The following is a 14,561-nucleotide window of genomic DNA, read 5'->3' as shown; positions in this document are numbered from 1 at the left end:
AGTTTGACTGTGAATTGTAAAAAAGAAGAAGGGAGAGTAAAAGAGACCCAACCCCACCTTGTCAGTGAAAGAGGCTTGAAGGATGGAAGGAGAGTAGTAAAAGACATGAATCTTCAGAAACTTCGGTAACTGGCCTGGATCCCCTGCCAGATTCCCTGTAGCCTTACAGTCACGCAATATCTTGATCTGGAAGGGGACCCATGAGGATTGTCGAGTCCAACTCCTTACCCCACGCAGGGCAACCTAAAGGTTAAAGCGCATCTCTGAGAGAAATTGTAATTGCAAACAATTCTTGAACACTGACAGGCTTGGAGGTGCAACCGCTTCCCTGGGGAGCTTGGTCCAGTGCTTCACCACCTTCTCGGTGAAGAATTTTTTCGAATACTGTCTATTTGCTATTTCATTACCTCCCATAATAATTAAAGATAATTCTGTAGCCTTGGCTACAAGAATAACTTGCAACTGGAAGATACTGGTATCTCAAAGAAAGATCCTTTATTTACTCTGAATCAGTTAATGAGATTTTTATACTCTCATTTATAAGGCTACCAATGCCTTACATAAAGGAAGGAAAGACACAGTTATATGCGAATGAAGGGGCACTATTTACCCTTCCTCTTCTGATAGTCAAATAGTCCTTTCAGAAAATAATATCTTACAGTATTTCTTCCAGAGAGGTGTAACCAAAGGCTGTTGTAGTTGTTGAGTGGGCTGTATAGTGAGTTATCTCTATGCTCTTTATTTCTGCAAAAAGTAAATTAGTCTCACAACAGCGAGTGGTTTAGGAGAAAAAAATTAATTACAGAATGTGGTGTTTGGGGTCTGGCTAAAATTGGATTGTCTAAAATATAAAAATCTATTGGGGAAAAGAAGTCAAAAGATAGATGGCAGTCTTCCTAAGTGAAAGAGACAGGCATGAGGGGTGTAGAAAGCAAGAGGAGATACAGCGTAAAAATAACCAGTAGTTTGTAGTTGTTCTTCTGTTCATAAAATCTCCCTTATGAGACTATTTTCCTTCCTTCTCCTCTTGCCCTCGCAGTCTGGAAGTCCACAGTGAGCTCCCAGAACATTGTCTGTTCCTAGTGCTACAGCTGAAATGGGATAAGTGTGTTAGGCTTGTTCCCCTTCCCACTTATCCTTCCGTAAATTAGAATATATCTGTGGAAGTACTTACACAGTAAAATACAAAAGTACCATAGGCAAAAGCATTCTTACGGCCGCCTTCTTTTAAAGTGTGGGTCATGTATGCACCTGCCAAATTTGGGATGGACTGTGTGGTAGAAATTGATTTTAATGAGATTTTCCTTCCCTAACTTTCAAATAAGCTGATATTAAATTGTACCTTTACGTGTCATTCCGTGAAGGAGATGCATGGTGAAGAGTGTTACTGGTTTTATCTGCACAACTGCCATTCTCTGGGATGAAGGGCAAAATTTTCATCAAAAATTGCTTATGCATATTAGAGAAATTAGTCTTTGACCCTTTTAAGTGTGGCATATTGCTGGTCTCCTTGGAGAGAAAAAAAAAAAAAGGCAGCACTGTATGTCTGCAAAAGCCCCTGATGGGGCTGTGACCTGAGCTTGTAGGAACCACTAGTGGGAAACGGGACTTTTTCCTTCATTTCAAGCTTTGCGCTGTTGGCGTGTGTGCGTGTGTGCGTAGCTCTGTTGTTGTATATGCTTGTGCACAAGAACTTGGGACAGATGTGTGGGTTTGTGTCACTGCGCAGCTGGGTGGGGGTGACCAGCAGCGTTTGTGTATCTTCGTGCACTGATGTGCACTTGAGGGGGGACACAGGCATAATTTCTCATGGCCTGTCACACAAATTTGAGTGCATTTATTTATTTTCATCTGTGGATGCGCTTGGGTGTGTTAGACTGCATAGGGGTGCATATTTGCATCAGACCGTAAGTACTCGGAGTATGTTTGCCTGTCACCCGGGAGAAGTTTGTGCAAGAACTGTTTGGGGGGGGGTGCGTGTCTCGGCCGCCATCTAATAAGGGTAACAGGTACGGTGCACACTTCCACGTGGTGTGGATTACAGTTCATGCGTACCCCGTATCTGTTGTAGGGCTGCATGTTTGCATGACTTTGCTCTCTAATGGTTGTTTTTTTGTCTCGCTTTTTGTGTGATTGCTGCTCTGTTTTGGCTGTTATGTTTGTCACTGCAGTCATCGCCAGTCATGGAGGAAAAGGTAAATCCTATTGCTGCATCTTAACTTTGTTAATCCTAATTTTGGAGGTTGCTGTTGAGTGTGATGCTGGGAATGTACTGTACTGGCATGTTTGCCCTCTTTGTCTCTTTGCACCTGTGTTGGACTTGCTCATTCAGGTGAGGCAGAGGGAGCCACCAAGCTGCTGGGATAACACATCAGGAAGCAGCTTGCGTTCTCAAACGCAGAAGACACAGAAGTTCGGTCCCAAAACAGCATCAGTCCTCTGTGATTGGACGTTTACACTTCACGTCACAGAATGTTTTAAAAAGTCATCTTTTCTCCCTTATTTTTCTATAAAGTACAAGGCACGCGTATTTTCTGAGCGGGGCAGAAAATGTGTGTCATTGTTAGTAGCTCTCTGAAGGCATTTCTGACTTTGGGGTGGGCAGTGAGTTCTACGCCCGGAGCCTGCAAAGAGAGCAGTTCTCTTCAAATGCTGGCAAACAAATCACTGTTTAGTTATGTTTTATAGGCTTTTGGATGTTACTTGTAGAGCATCCTGATTCCAGGTGTTAGCTACTGGAAACCTTTATTGAGGAGTTTGCTGTTTACCTTGTAACACAAGGTCGAAGTAACCAAGTGTTGTCACCCTGTACTGGAAAGAATTGCGTGTATGAAGGTTACTTCAGCACTCAAAATGGAAACCAGTCCTGAGGATACTGTAAAGTTCTTTGAAGACTCAGCCCAGGACAGCAAAGCTGAAGCTAGCTCTTGCAGTTTGCTCTTTCCCCTTCCCTGGGAGGTTCAGAAGAGGCTGGAAGGTGTTTCCAAAGAAACTCAGCAAGGAAATTTCCTAACAGTCTACATGAAAATCCTTTCCTGAAGATCCTGCAGCTTCTGATGCTACGGAGACTTTGTACCCCTGTTCTCTGTTTAGCAGGGACTGTGAAGTTCATATGTTCCCTGTACATTCAATGGGGTGCTGTATCTCCTTGCATATGTGCAAATGTGCATATGTTTGTATATGAACATAGAAATAAGATATGAGTTCCCAAAAGAAATCCAATAGAGATTACCTAAAGAGGAACTGTAATTTAACGTCTGTCTCAGCACGTTTGGTATGGCTCATGTTGCTCAGTTCCGCCAGTGAGTTACATCAGGCCATCCCAGCGTAGTCACAAAAGCATTTATATTTTAGCATGCTGTTAGATATTCTGACTGCACCTCTTGTTTTGCAAGGAATGTTTTCCAGTTACAGAAAATTTTCTCCAGCTACGTACACCTCTGAAGCGTGACTTCCTTAAGACCATCGTTCTAACCTGAAGAAGAGGAAAGATTTGAAACTAATGGTTAAAGCAGCTCAAAAAATGGCCTAATTATTTTTTTTCTCCTTCCTGAAAGGAGTGAATCTTTTGAAGTAGACTCTTTGGAATCCTTGAGTTATTTCTTTAACTGTAAAATTCAGAATTTTCTGTCTTTGTAGCATAAAGTTCTGATTTCTAGTTTTGAATCTCTTCATAATCTCTTATACATAACCAACTATACTTTTTGTGGCTTTTAGATCAGTACAGAGCCAGGGGTGAAGATTTCATATTAGGGGAAAAATTTCCCTAGTATGTTATTTAGAAACTTAAACCACAGCTGTTAGAAACTTTCAGGGTCTTGGAATGGTAGCAATAGGATAAAGAGAGAGAAATGCAGAAAGACAAACCAAGGCAAATGTACTTTGGCATCATGACCTATTAGAAGCAGGTGTAAATGGCAGGATAGAGGTGAAAAATGGGTATTTAGGCAAACAGCAATAGAATGGTTTCTATAAACCTTCAGTAATTGTTGATATTTAAAAGTAACAAGCACCAAGAAACCTTTTGAGAATAATCCCTATCGTATATGAATCTGGTTTTGAGTCTGTTGAAAAATGGTTGCATCTTCTCTAGAAAAGAAAGTAAGGTTAATCAGGTTGTGTCAATGATCTGTTTTCCTCCAAAATCCAGTTACGTGCTGCCTTTGTAAGAGGGTTTGTCTGTGAAACTTCCATGTATGAGTCTTGAGGAACTTCAGGAAAGAATTTTAATGTAGATTCTTAGGAAAAGCCCATCCCAAATTTTCTTGCTGGACCACACTAGAAAGACCTTTCTGCCCCTTCCGCATATCCAAGATAGTCCATGGCAAACGATTATTGCTCCACACAAGCCACACTGACCCGCTGTGTTGGCTGTGCAGTGCTGAGGATGGGAAGGTTGGGCATTTTGGTTTTCTCCACAAACGTTGTCTCCTCTGCTAGGCACTCCACCTCTTTCCTTCCTAAATGAGCTGGTTTGTGTACCATCTCCTGTGTCAGTGTGTTTGCGTATGTCCTGGGGCGCATTAGGTCCTGCTGCAGTCGTTTCGCCCACGGTCACGGGTGAGGTGGTTGTGATGGTTGCCTAGCCTGGTCATCAGACCACTGCTGATGGTCATTAAAGAAAGGCACACGAAGGTCTACTGTTACTAATACTGGTGTACAGAAGGGCGGATCTCATCCCTCCCCGTACCTATAAGCAGAAGCCCCATACAGGAGGAGGTGAAGTACCATCATTGAAGCCCTTTGTGGGTGCATGTCACACAGAGGATCAGCTTAGTTCGTCTCTGCAGGGCCACGGGAGTCGAGCTAGCAGAGGCTGCTGGGGTTGTTCCCCCGAATAGATGCGTGCTCTCTCCCTGCAGGCCTGCTTCTTTGGCACAAAACCAGTTGCCGGTTTCAGCATGCTGCTGCAGCCTTTTCCACCTCCGCTGCTTGCTCTAGATTTTTTCCCACTGGAACTTGGTCTCAAAACCTGTGCCAGCTTTTATATTCGGAATCAAAGCCCCAGCTAGCTAGTCACCTGCAATTGCCGGGAAGAAGACGATGAAGAAAATGTAATTACAGGCATCTGGCAGTATGAATGATGCATTCATTTATACCTTTGTTTAATTTCTGAATTTTGAGTGCATTCTAATATGGATATGGAGAGGGGATCAGGGAGTACAAGTATTTTTTTTTTCTTGTTTAATATTGGAAGTGATGCAAGACCCTCTGATTTCTGCTGTTGGAGCTAACCAGATTTGGGGTGGAATGCACAGAAGTGACATGTAGGTGACTCTTACTTAAAAGCCTCTTTCCTGACCCAGTGATGACATCTCTAGGATATATGGGAGCTTTTTTTTTTTTTCTACAAGAGTTATTTGCTGTGGCTTGTTTTCCCACAGTACCTCTGTTTCTCAGAAGATACACTGACTTGAATTGGCTGATGATTCCATGCACTTTTGTGTTCCCCCAAAATGTTTTGTACTGATGGAAAAGTTAGTTGTGCCTGTTGCGGTCACTTGACCCCATCCTCCCTCTTAGAGTGTCCCCAGGAAACGGTATGACTCTAGCAGTAGATACCATGGGTCTGAGTAGACAACACCACGGAAGTGTGGGAGTTGGGAGTTCATACAGCTGCTACGTAAGGGGAAGGAGTGCAATTCAATTTCTAGTGACTAATAATATAATTTAGTGTGCTGTATCTTTTCTTTAAGAACCTTGTAAATGGCTAACAGACTGGTTTCCCCTCTCTCTCTGTTTCTCTGTTTAGCAGGAAGGAACGTCCTAACTCTCTGAATGTCTTCCCCCTCGCGGATGGCATGGTACGTGGGCAGATAGGGGCCAAGATCATCCCAACACTGGACCACTGGCACCTGAGTGACCTCGGCCAGCTGCAGTCCAACTCCAGCTACAAGGTTTTATAGACCATCACGGAGCAAGGGTTTCCCACTCTCCTACTGTCAATAACATCCCACATTTTCATTAAGATGGAGACCGATCTGTGTCCATAACCCTTTGCAGCCTCTCCCTGCTGTGCGTCTGCTCCCTTGGTAGCTGTGCTGTAGGTGGGAGGAAATTCTTTTGCAGATCTGGCATATGGTGCAGGAGGGATTCGACACAGCTCCTCACGCTTCTTGTCTCAGTGATCATCTCCTTTACTTGGCTGGCCCCAAGTTGAGAGGAGTGTGTGGGGAGGCCATTAGGGATTTAGGGAAGATGAATCCTTCACTTTTTTATAGCTTATTTGGGAGAGGAAATGGTGGAACTTGTCCCCTCTCTCCCCCTCAATAAGAGTAGTGGTTTTGCACCTCTGCTGTGACCAGGCATTGGATGGCGCTTGCTCTCCAGTGTTTGTCCTCTTTGACTGATTGCTGCTCTGGCCTTCCTATCTTCCGTAAAAAGGGCTCCTAATCCTCGATGGATGCCCAAGTCTTGCACTGTGCTTAAAGGTCTTAAGTTCCTCTCATATCTGGTCATTGCTCTAGACTTGCATTGTCACCTTGAGTGTTCTGCCTTCTGCACTGGGGCTTGTGAAAAACCTCACAGCATTGCAACTGCACTGAAGCAGCTGTGTGGTTTTGCCTGTTGCTTGTGGTGCTCTGCTCTGCCTTTCGAAGCCCAAAGACCCAGATGTTGTACTCTTAGCTGACAGCTCATTGCAGTTATATACAGTTTAGACTATGCATGGTGACCCACATTTCCCATGAGCTGTACTTGTAGACTTCTCAAAGTCTTTCTGCTCAGGATCCCACTAAATTCCTCGCTTTGAACGATGTTCCACAAATGCCTGGGGACAGGCCTGACAGCCAGTGGTTTATCTACCCAGCACGGCTTACAGTATGTCCACCAGCATCTCACAGAACTTCTGGTCTGCTTTAAAAGCACACGATAAAATTTACTTTCTCTCTGCCTGGAATTTGTAGAACATCAGGTGTTTTATATGTCACATCTAAGGACTGGTCTCCTTTTGAGAAGTTGTAGATCACTAATCCTGTAAAATACATTGAGGCAGTAAAGGCAAAGAGAAGAAAAAGAAACAAAGAAAGAAAAAACCCGTCTTGTTACACCCATTCTGCATGTCTCCGGATTACATTAATGGTACTTTGGCATGAGGGACTCTGCAGGAGTGGCCTCCTTGATGCATAGCACGAGAAATTTTAAAAAAATCAAAATTTATGCAGAAAACAAAGGAGCAACTTCCCTTTTTTAACACTACCTTTGTAAAGTAGCCAGGCCTGGCACAGCACAGACCTTAGCACTTCATCAACCCTCTGCCATCAGAGAAGTTGGAAATCCAAAAGCGAGATCTTTGGCTAGCATGGAGACTGTTCTTGGAACTCAACCCTTGCTGTAGTGTTAGAAGCACAGAAGTTTGGGAAACATAGCAACTTGTAGAATGCCAGTTATGTCCTACAGTAGTTTCTGGAGAGCTTTGCCTGGAGTTAGGGAATAGCAATGCCACAGTGCAATAATGTAATTAAGGATGGTGGAAATGAAGATCAAGCATGAATGTGTTTTTCAGACTAGCGCTGTGCCAACACAACACTGCTGCAGGGACACAGACCACAACCAAAATGCACAGAGACCAAAGACCAACCTGCTTCTGGTTCTGGAACCAGTTTATTCCTTGGGATCTCCAGGCAGTGCTGCGCACTCTGGTGTGAACATGCCCTCAAGCTATCCAGCATCTGTGGCAGGGTTTAGTTTTCAGAGAAGAGGTGGGAGGACGTTGGGGTTAGATCCCTCTTCCACAGACTTGCTAAGGTGTAATTCTTTAAGCAGTACCATTGCAGAACTTCTGAAAGAAGTTGAGTGGATCTCACTGATAACCCAGCATCTGCATTGCAGGAGAGTGCAAGACAAACCCAGATAAGTTGGAAGCTTTGTGATGGAGGGTTACGGACTGGATCTCTTGGTGATTTGATGGTGGTAGTGTCAGGCAAAAAAATCCATTTCTGGTTGCAAGAAAGCTTTGTGCAGAAGTAGTAGTGTGCTACTCCAAATGTATCTGGCAGGTAGTGCTGGGATTTGAGTTGGCGCTCTTTAGGGAAACTCAGAAGTGGGATGCTGGGTTTAAGGAGGCTAGCCAGTAGGGCAGAGTCTGAGACCTTGGGCTGTGGAAGACTTGGATGGGCTAGCGTGTTACAGAGGGTTTCCAAAGAGTAAGGAGCAGACCTATGAATAATTAAAGGATGTGATTGACTGACTGACTAGATTTGCAAGTTGGAATGGAAATTTTCCTCTTGCAAGCTTCTTGCACGCTCTCGGACTGGAATGCTATTTCTTAAATATTTTGCATGACTGAAATCTCAGCAGTACTGCTCATGCACTCCTTGCCTCTTCTTTAGCAGCTCTGGTATTTCGCTGACATCAGCTGCACGCACACGACTCACCTTCCCAGTATGTATGTCCTGACTCTTCTGACTAGTTTTCCTTCTTCATGGGGCCATACTATAGTTATATTTTAAGTGTCCTTGTATACTTATTATTATTGTTTTCTGGTTTAGTTGCTGTCATTATATTATTTTGGTTTTACATTCAGTTGTGCATTTATTTTATATAATGTTTTGGAGATGAAAGTCCTTAACGTTTTCGTTTTTATGTACTATGCTTTCAGTGTTATAACCATACAATTGTGGCTTCTCATGGTGACATATGACTGCTATGAATGTTGGGCCTTTGCAATGCATTTTGGAGGTCACTACTACACATTTGGTGTTTAGGAGGTTGACAGGTATGGCTGTAGGTAAGTGATGGTTGTGGAGAGTATTCTTTGGGTGAGTTATGGGTTATGGAGAATGCCTCCTACACTGTAGAGGAGAGCTGTACACTTAGCGGAATACTTAGCGTTAATGAAGCACTCAGAACAATAGAAAGAAGATAACAGCAAAGATTAATAGAGCTTCTGGAGTGTGAAGAGGAGCGCCTTAGTAGTATTTACATTTGGAAGGAATTTCTCCAACACAGGCTGGTAGGTTGATAAAGTATGTTTTCTAGGTAAATATAAAACTCAGATGTATAACCAAAGAGTAAGCAAAAGACGAGTAATTACTCACTGGTGTGTTCTGAGTGAGGGGCAGATTATGTCAGTAAACAAGAAGTTACAGGGTACCTCTGATACAAATATCGCCCTATGGACCTGATGATACAGGGTTTCTGAATGACATCCACTTCCTGAGAACAAGGAATGACATGTGGACCCACCTTGGTGTCTCTTTTACGGTGCAAAGATGCTCATGGGCTTTGGTTATGCTTATAGACTTACAGTGGGTACAAGAACAACTCTGAATCCTTTCATCCAATGAAAGCTTTGTTTGGGGAAAGAGGTTTTATGGTTGTGCTTTACACTTGAAACTTTTTGTCCCTTTGTACATTAGAAAGCGCAGCAGGCAAACTGCAGTTGAAGGCTTACTGGATCATATTTGTTCTCAAAAGCCTGGTTTGATTTTTTTTTTTTTTCATTACATATTAGGAAAGTAGCTCCTGAAGCAGGAATGTGAAGTAGAGGTGGGAAGTGTGGTTTTCACATGCAACAACTTAAGCGAAAAGTCCCCATCTCAGTCTTGATGCTAAAATCAGCACGTGTTCAGGGAGACAATTTGAATTGTCTGTGTGGGAATGTGGGTGCTGTTTGGACTGACAATGCAGAAACTATATACAAAATGTGGATTATATTTAATGGTAACACAGTTTTAAAAAAATCTTAATTTCCGATATAAATGCACAGATGCATTGTAAAACCTTTGACTTCCACAGTGCAATGTACAGTGAGGTATTTTAGGGTAAGCATATAGAGGCCAGTCTAATTAAAGGTAGATCTTAATAAGATTCCAGATTTAAAAAAGAAAAAGGCTGCAAAGGGTTAAGTCACCATTTTTTTCAGTCTTCTCTCTCATCCCATTTTGCATTTTTTTGTCACGTTATGAAGTTATTATTAGAACAAGAGAACAAGACTTCCAAAGTAGTGAAGTGAAACGGCGTCACAGCTCCCAGGTTGGGAGGCTCAGAGCAGCCTCTGAGCAGAATCAGGATCTTTCTAGTACTTGCACAGGAGGGGAGAGGCAAGAAGTAAAGATTAAAGCTGGATCTGGATGTGCAGAAGCTGAGTGTCACTGCACCCAATTGCAACTCATTATCACATATAACTCTCAGCATTAATTTTGTCATCTCCCTGCAGGCAGTAATTAGAGTGGGCTGCCGTGAAGAATGGGGAGGTCTCATTTGGGTCTGGAAGTGATCACAACATTGGTCACAACGTTAATTGGCTGACTGTGAAGCAGTGCTGTTTTAATTGACAAACGTGGGTCACAGTATAAAATCCTGACAGAGCCTTGAAAGCCTCCCGTGTTTTTCAAGAGGTGGTATTACAAGAAATGGGGCTGTAATGTCTGTAAAACTGAGAGCCATTTGTGTGCATTTCACACCGGTAGTCCATCTCCTGCGTTCATTTGTCAGCTTCTGATTTTTGAATTCTTGCGTCTTGTCATCCTGTCATTTGGAAGTGGGGAGACCACAACTGTTTCTACTGTCTTGTCAAGCTGGATCCATGCCTGGCTAGCTGCTACATCAGGTGGTATGGGGACACAGGTCTCCTGTGCTAGCGAAGTCAGACCATCCCAGCTTGGTGTCCGCTTTGCTTCTGCATTTTAGCGTCAAAACCCCTTTGCTGTTCTCTCATCTGGGTTGTGTTGATGGCTTACAGTAATGACATCATCCAAGACCTCTAAGAGGCCACTTCAGATCCTTCCTAAGCAATATCCACGTTGTCTTTCAGTCTTGGGAAACACTGGCCAGGCCTCCCACAAGTGCCAAAGCCCTTCAGCTTCCACTGTAGTCAGCGTGAGCTGCAGGTCGTGCATGTGAAAGTTCCTAACTTACAATAAGGCCACCTTTCCCGAGATGCATGGTGAAGAGATCACGTACTCATGTGACTTGTGAAGAGCAGTGTTTGGTAGTAAAAGAGGAAGGATATCAGTCCTTTCACAGGTGGGATTTGCTTGCTGAGTTCAGCACGAGAACTCACTGCTTCATTGTGGTTGCAGTGCCTGGTGTCACCAGCAAGTGCTGGACGTGTAGCTGGTACAGCGAGCAAGACTCATTCCCCATAATGCTTTAAGGCAGCCATACACCAACAAATGGGAGATTAATTGAAATGTATAGCTGTGCTTTTCCCTTTTTGTTCTTCCCCCACCCTGGAATTGCCATAGTGCCCCCAAGATGAAATGTCCGAATCTGGGCAGTCCTCAGCAGCTGCCACACCGAGCACCACTGGAACCAAGTCCAACACCCCCACGTCATCTGTGCCCTCGGCTGCCGTCACACCCTTGAACGAGAGCATCCAGCCCATCAGCGAATACAATGGCACGACCAAGAGCAATAAGAGGGCACGAGAAAAGCGGAACAGCCGGAACATGGAAGTCCAGGTCACGCAGGAGATGAGGAATGTCAGCATAGGTATGAAAGCTGGAGCGTGGCTATTTGGTCATTAAAGTAATTAACTTCCTGGTGCTTGTGTTCCTCTGTTACAGGAAGAGGCTGGGAGCCTGGGGGGTAATCGGCTTCACAAGTATAAAATTTGAGGTAGCCTTACTTAGAAAGATACTTGAGCGAGACAGGGTTAATGGGATGCTAGCAGTTTTCTCTGTAACAAATTTTTAAAATGGCAGTAATATGAATAGTTTCACAAATATACAGAATGGGAACAGGTTATTGAGTTCAGTCCCCTGCAGTTGCATTCATCCATGTCACAGAACCTCTTTCATGCACGGTCAAGTCCCATCTTAGTCTAACTGAGCTTTTGGAAAGCTGTTTCTGGACCTCATCAATATGACAGTTAAAAGCTTCCATTTTGTTTTCTCTCAGGATTTATTCGGAAGTATTTTATATCCAGTTGTTCATATGCCAAATTTGTCAGTCAGGTTAAATAATTATATTCCCTTCTCTGTGTTTATCCCACACCCTGATGTGTTTAAAAATAGCAATTATATCCGGCTGTTTTTCTCAGCTAAATAAGCTGTTTTCTTTTAGTCTTTTCCTCATATAAGAAAGCCCCCAAATCTTTGGAATTTACAGTTCTTTTCTCTCCACTTCCCGGAGTCCTTTAGTAATTTGAATTCACAATTTCTTGTTAGGAAAGAAATTTCTTGTCATCACCTAAGCCTTTAGCATCAGGCTGTCTAAATAAAGAAAACAGTGTAATAACATGATAAAAGCCCCTTTCTGTGCTTTTTAATACATCTGTGCCAATGTAGTGTCTGAGCAACCTCTGGCCTGTGTTGTATTTAGACTCGCAGCAGCCTTCAGAAATGAGAAGTGGTCTGATTTACTTTATATGCAAAAGAACTGTAAAACTAGCTGAAGATCCTAAGGAAAATCTGTGCAGGAGCACAGGGATGAGCGTAGGTCTCCGAGGTTAGCATCTCAACCAGATGATCATCTTTTTTCCTGAGTAATGCAGAGGAAATTCATCTGCTCATACTCACAGCTGGTTCCTAACAAATTAAGACTATAAACCAACATGTAACATCTTTTGTCATAGCATTTGAATGAGAATTGTCATGACCGAGTCCCATTCTGTATTTACATTAGCAGCTGAGGGGGGCTCAGGGTCAGAGGTGTCAATCTGCCAGAAACTAGTGTAGTTCTCCACAAAAGCATATGGTTCTGCATAGCTGACTTTTAAATCGTGAGCTGTTGGGTGATCCTGGCGAAGGCAAGTCAGTATAAGCAGTGGTGTCAGAGAAATTGAGCACAGATGTCAGTAGTTCCAATGCATTATAAATACTTATCCTTATTTTTACAGTTGCTGCTTTACGAGCTCGTTTACCATCGATAGCTTTCTTAGGTCAAAGTCTGCTCTCTTCTATCTGTGTGCAACTCTGAAGTTGTCGTGCATGTGAAAGCTTTTTTTCTTGGTGGAATTATCATGTTGTGGAATCAGCTCAAGGCAGATAGTTGTATCTTTCCTACGTGCTCTGCATATTCAATCTTTCAGCTGTTTCTCACAAGTAATGCAAAATCAGATCTCCATGCTGAGGAGAATCACAGATACTTGAATTTTAATTATGTATTTTATGCATCTGTAATTAAAATGTCTGTCAGTGATGCAAATGCCTTAGAGCGGAACTACCAAAAAATGGCACTCAAAGGTATTTGCAGAAAAGCTTCACAGCTTGAAAAAATAAAGAAAAGGAAGCCCCTGTTTCTGTGAGCTTGGGAACCACTGGTGTATCGATGCCTACTTTGTCAACAGATACACATCAGGCTTGGTCTTCAGACATGGCATTTGTTGCCAGCTGGTGCACAATGCCAGCCTGAAAGAACAAAATCAACACTCCAGTTGTCATGGGCTTTGTGTATTTGGCTACTGAGGCCATTTGGAAAGGTCAAAAATTTCACATCTGACACCACTGGGGGACTAATGTAGTTTACAAATTAGGTCTTAAGTCATTCAAGAATTTCTTGTAAGAATAGACACGGTGTTCATATTGATTGTTTAGAATAGGTGCAAGTCTGAGCTTTTGAGCAGTTTGGTATCCAATAAATGTGACTTGACAAGAGGATGACATTCCTTATTCTTTAAATACTGGCTTCAGGCTCTAGATTGTACAGAAACCAGAATAGATTTCATCTGTCAGTTTTTAAGTGAAATGTCACTGTAATGGGTATCTAAACCAGCTGTAGACTTCAGAATTTGTATTGAAAAATTATTTCTGTTAAAACTAAATAGTGTCAATTCATAACTAGAGTAATCTCTGTGAAGCTATGCAGAAAATCACTGTGTTGTCTTCGATCTCAGCTAAAGCTGCATTGAAGAGTTTTTACTGACAGATAAAAAGTTTATTTGGAATTTATTTTAATGGATGAAGTATTTCTGGTTATCACATTTTAATGAGGATTCAGGCCAATGACCTTGGTGATACTGGTATGGTGGTGGGGAGGGGATGCTTATGGTGTTTCTGCTCTGGAATTGTGAGAGCACCTTCCTAGCACTGGTGCATTTGTGACTCTACAATCAGCCACTTTCTGTTCCTATTTTGAGACTTTGAACACGACACCATGAAGTTTTGAAACCTCGATATTCAAAGCTACAAAAGTCCCTTCAAGGAACACCATCCTGTGAAAGTCCTGATCCTATAGATCATATGTATTGTCTTACCTAGGAATGGGCAGCAGTGATGAGTGGTCTGATGTTCAGGACATCATAGACTCTACTCCAGAGCTGGATATGTGTCAAGACCCCCGCCTGGAACGCACTGGTAACAGGTATTGATTGAGACTTTTCACTGGGTGCTTTTTCACTTGGTTTTATGAGGAGTGAGGAGTGGATGCTGTGGCTCACGCTGAGTTCAAGATGCAGCTGTTTGAGAACATGCATATATTCTGCCTACTGTCACTATGAGGGATTCTGACCTTCCCTGGGTTGTCCAGAGAAGGGGAATATCTGCAGAAGAGTCTGTCCGGCTGCCCCAGAACTGGGCTTGTTTGCCTTGCTGGATCAGGGAGGACGGAGAGATGGAGCAACAAAAGGTTTAAGACAGGCAAAGGGGACATGGGCTTCAGCTATCAGGAAGAGGGAA

The 14,561-nt window shown here is 43.0% G+C and overlaps 1 protein-coding gene across 1 annotated transcript in view; it reads left to right on the top strand.

Annotated features, from left to right (window-relative positions):
• The window catches only part of MAPK8IP3 (mitogen-activated protein kinase 8 interacting protein 3), a 76,053-nt gene that overhangs the window by 26,474 nt on the left and 35,018 nt on the right, over positions 1-14,561 (top strand). Inside the window, exons 5-7 of the mRNA XM_082490282.1 lie at positions 5,756-5,897; positions 11,190-11,436; positions 14,145-14,247. Of these exons, the coding sequence (XP_082346408.1) occupies positions 5,756-5,897; positions 11,190-11,436; positions 14,145-14,247 (492 nt within the window). The remainder of the gene's footprint in view (positions 1-5,755; positions 5,898-11,189; positions 11,437-14,144; positions 14,248-14,561) is intronic.

Source organism: Vanellus vanellus, assembly GCF_965231255.1.
Source record: "Vanellus vanellus genome assembly, chromosome: 14".
Taxonomy (NCBI): domain Eukaryota; kingdom Metazoa; phylum Chordata; class Aves; order Charadriiformes; family Charadriidae; genus Vanellus; species Vanellus vanellus.
The sequence above is the reverse complement of the archived record's forward strand: the minus strand, read 5'-3'. Positions and strand labels throughout refer to the sequence as shown.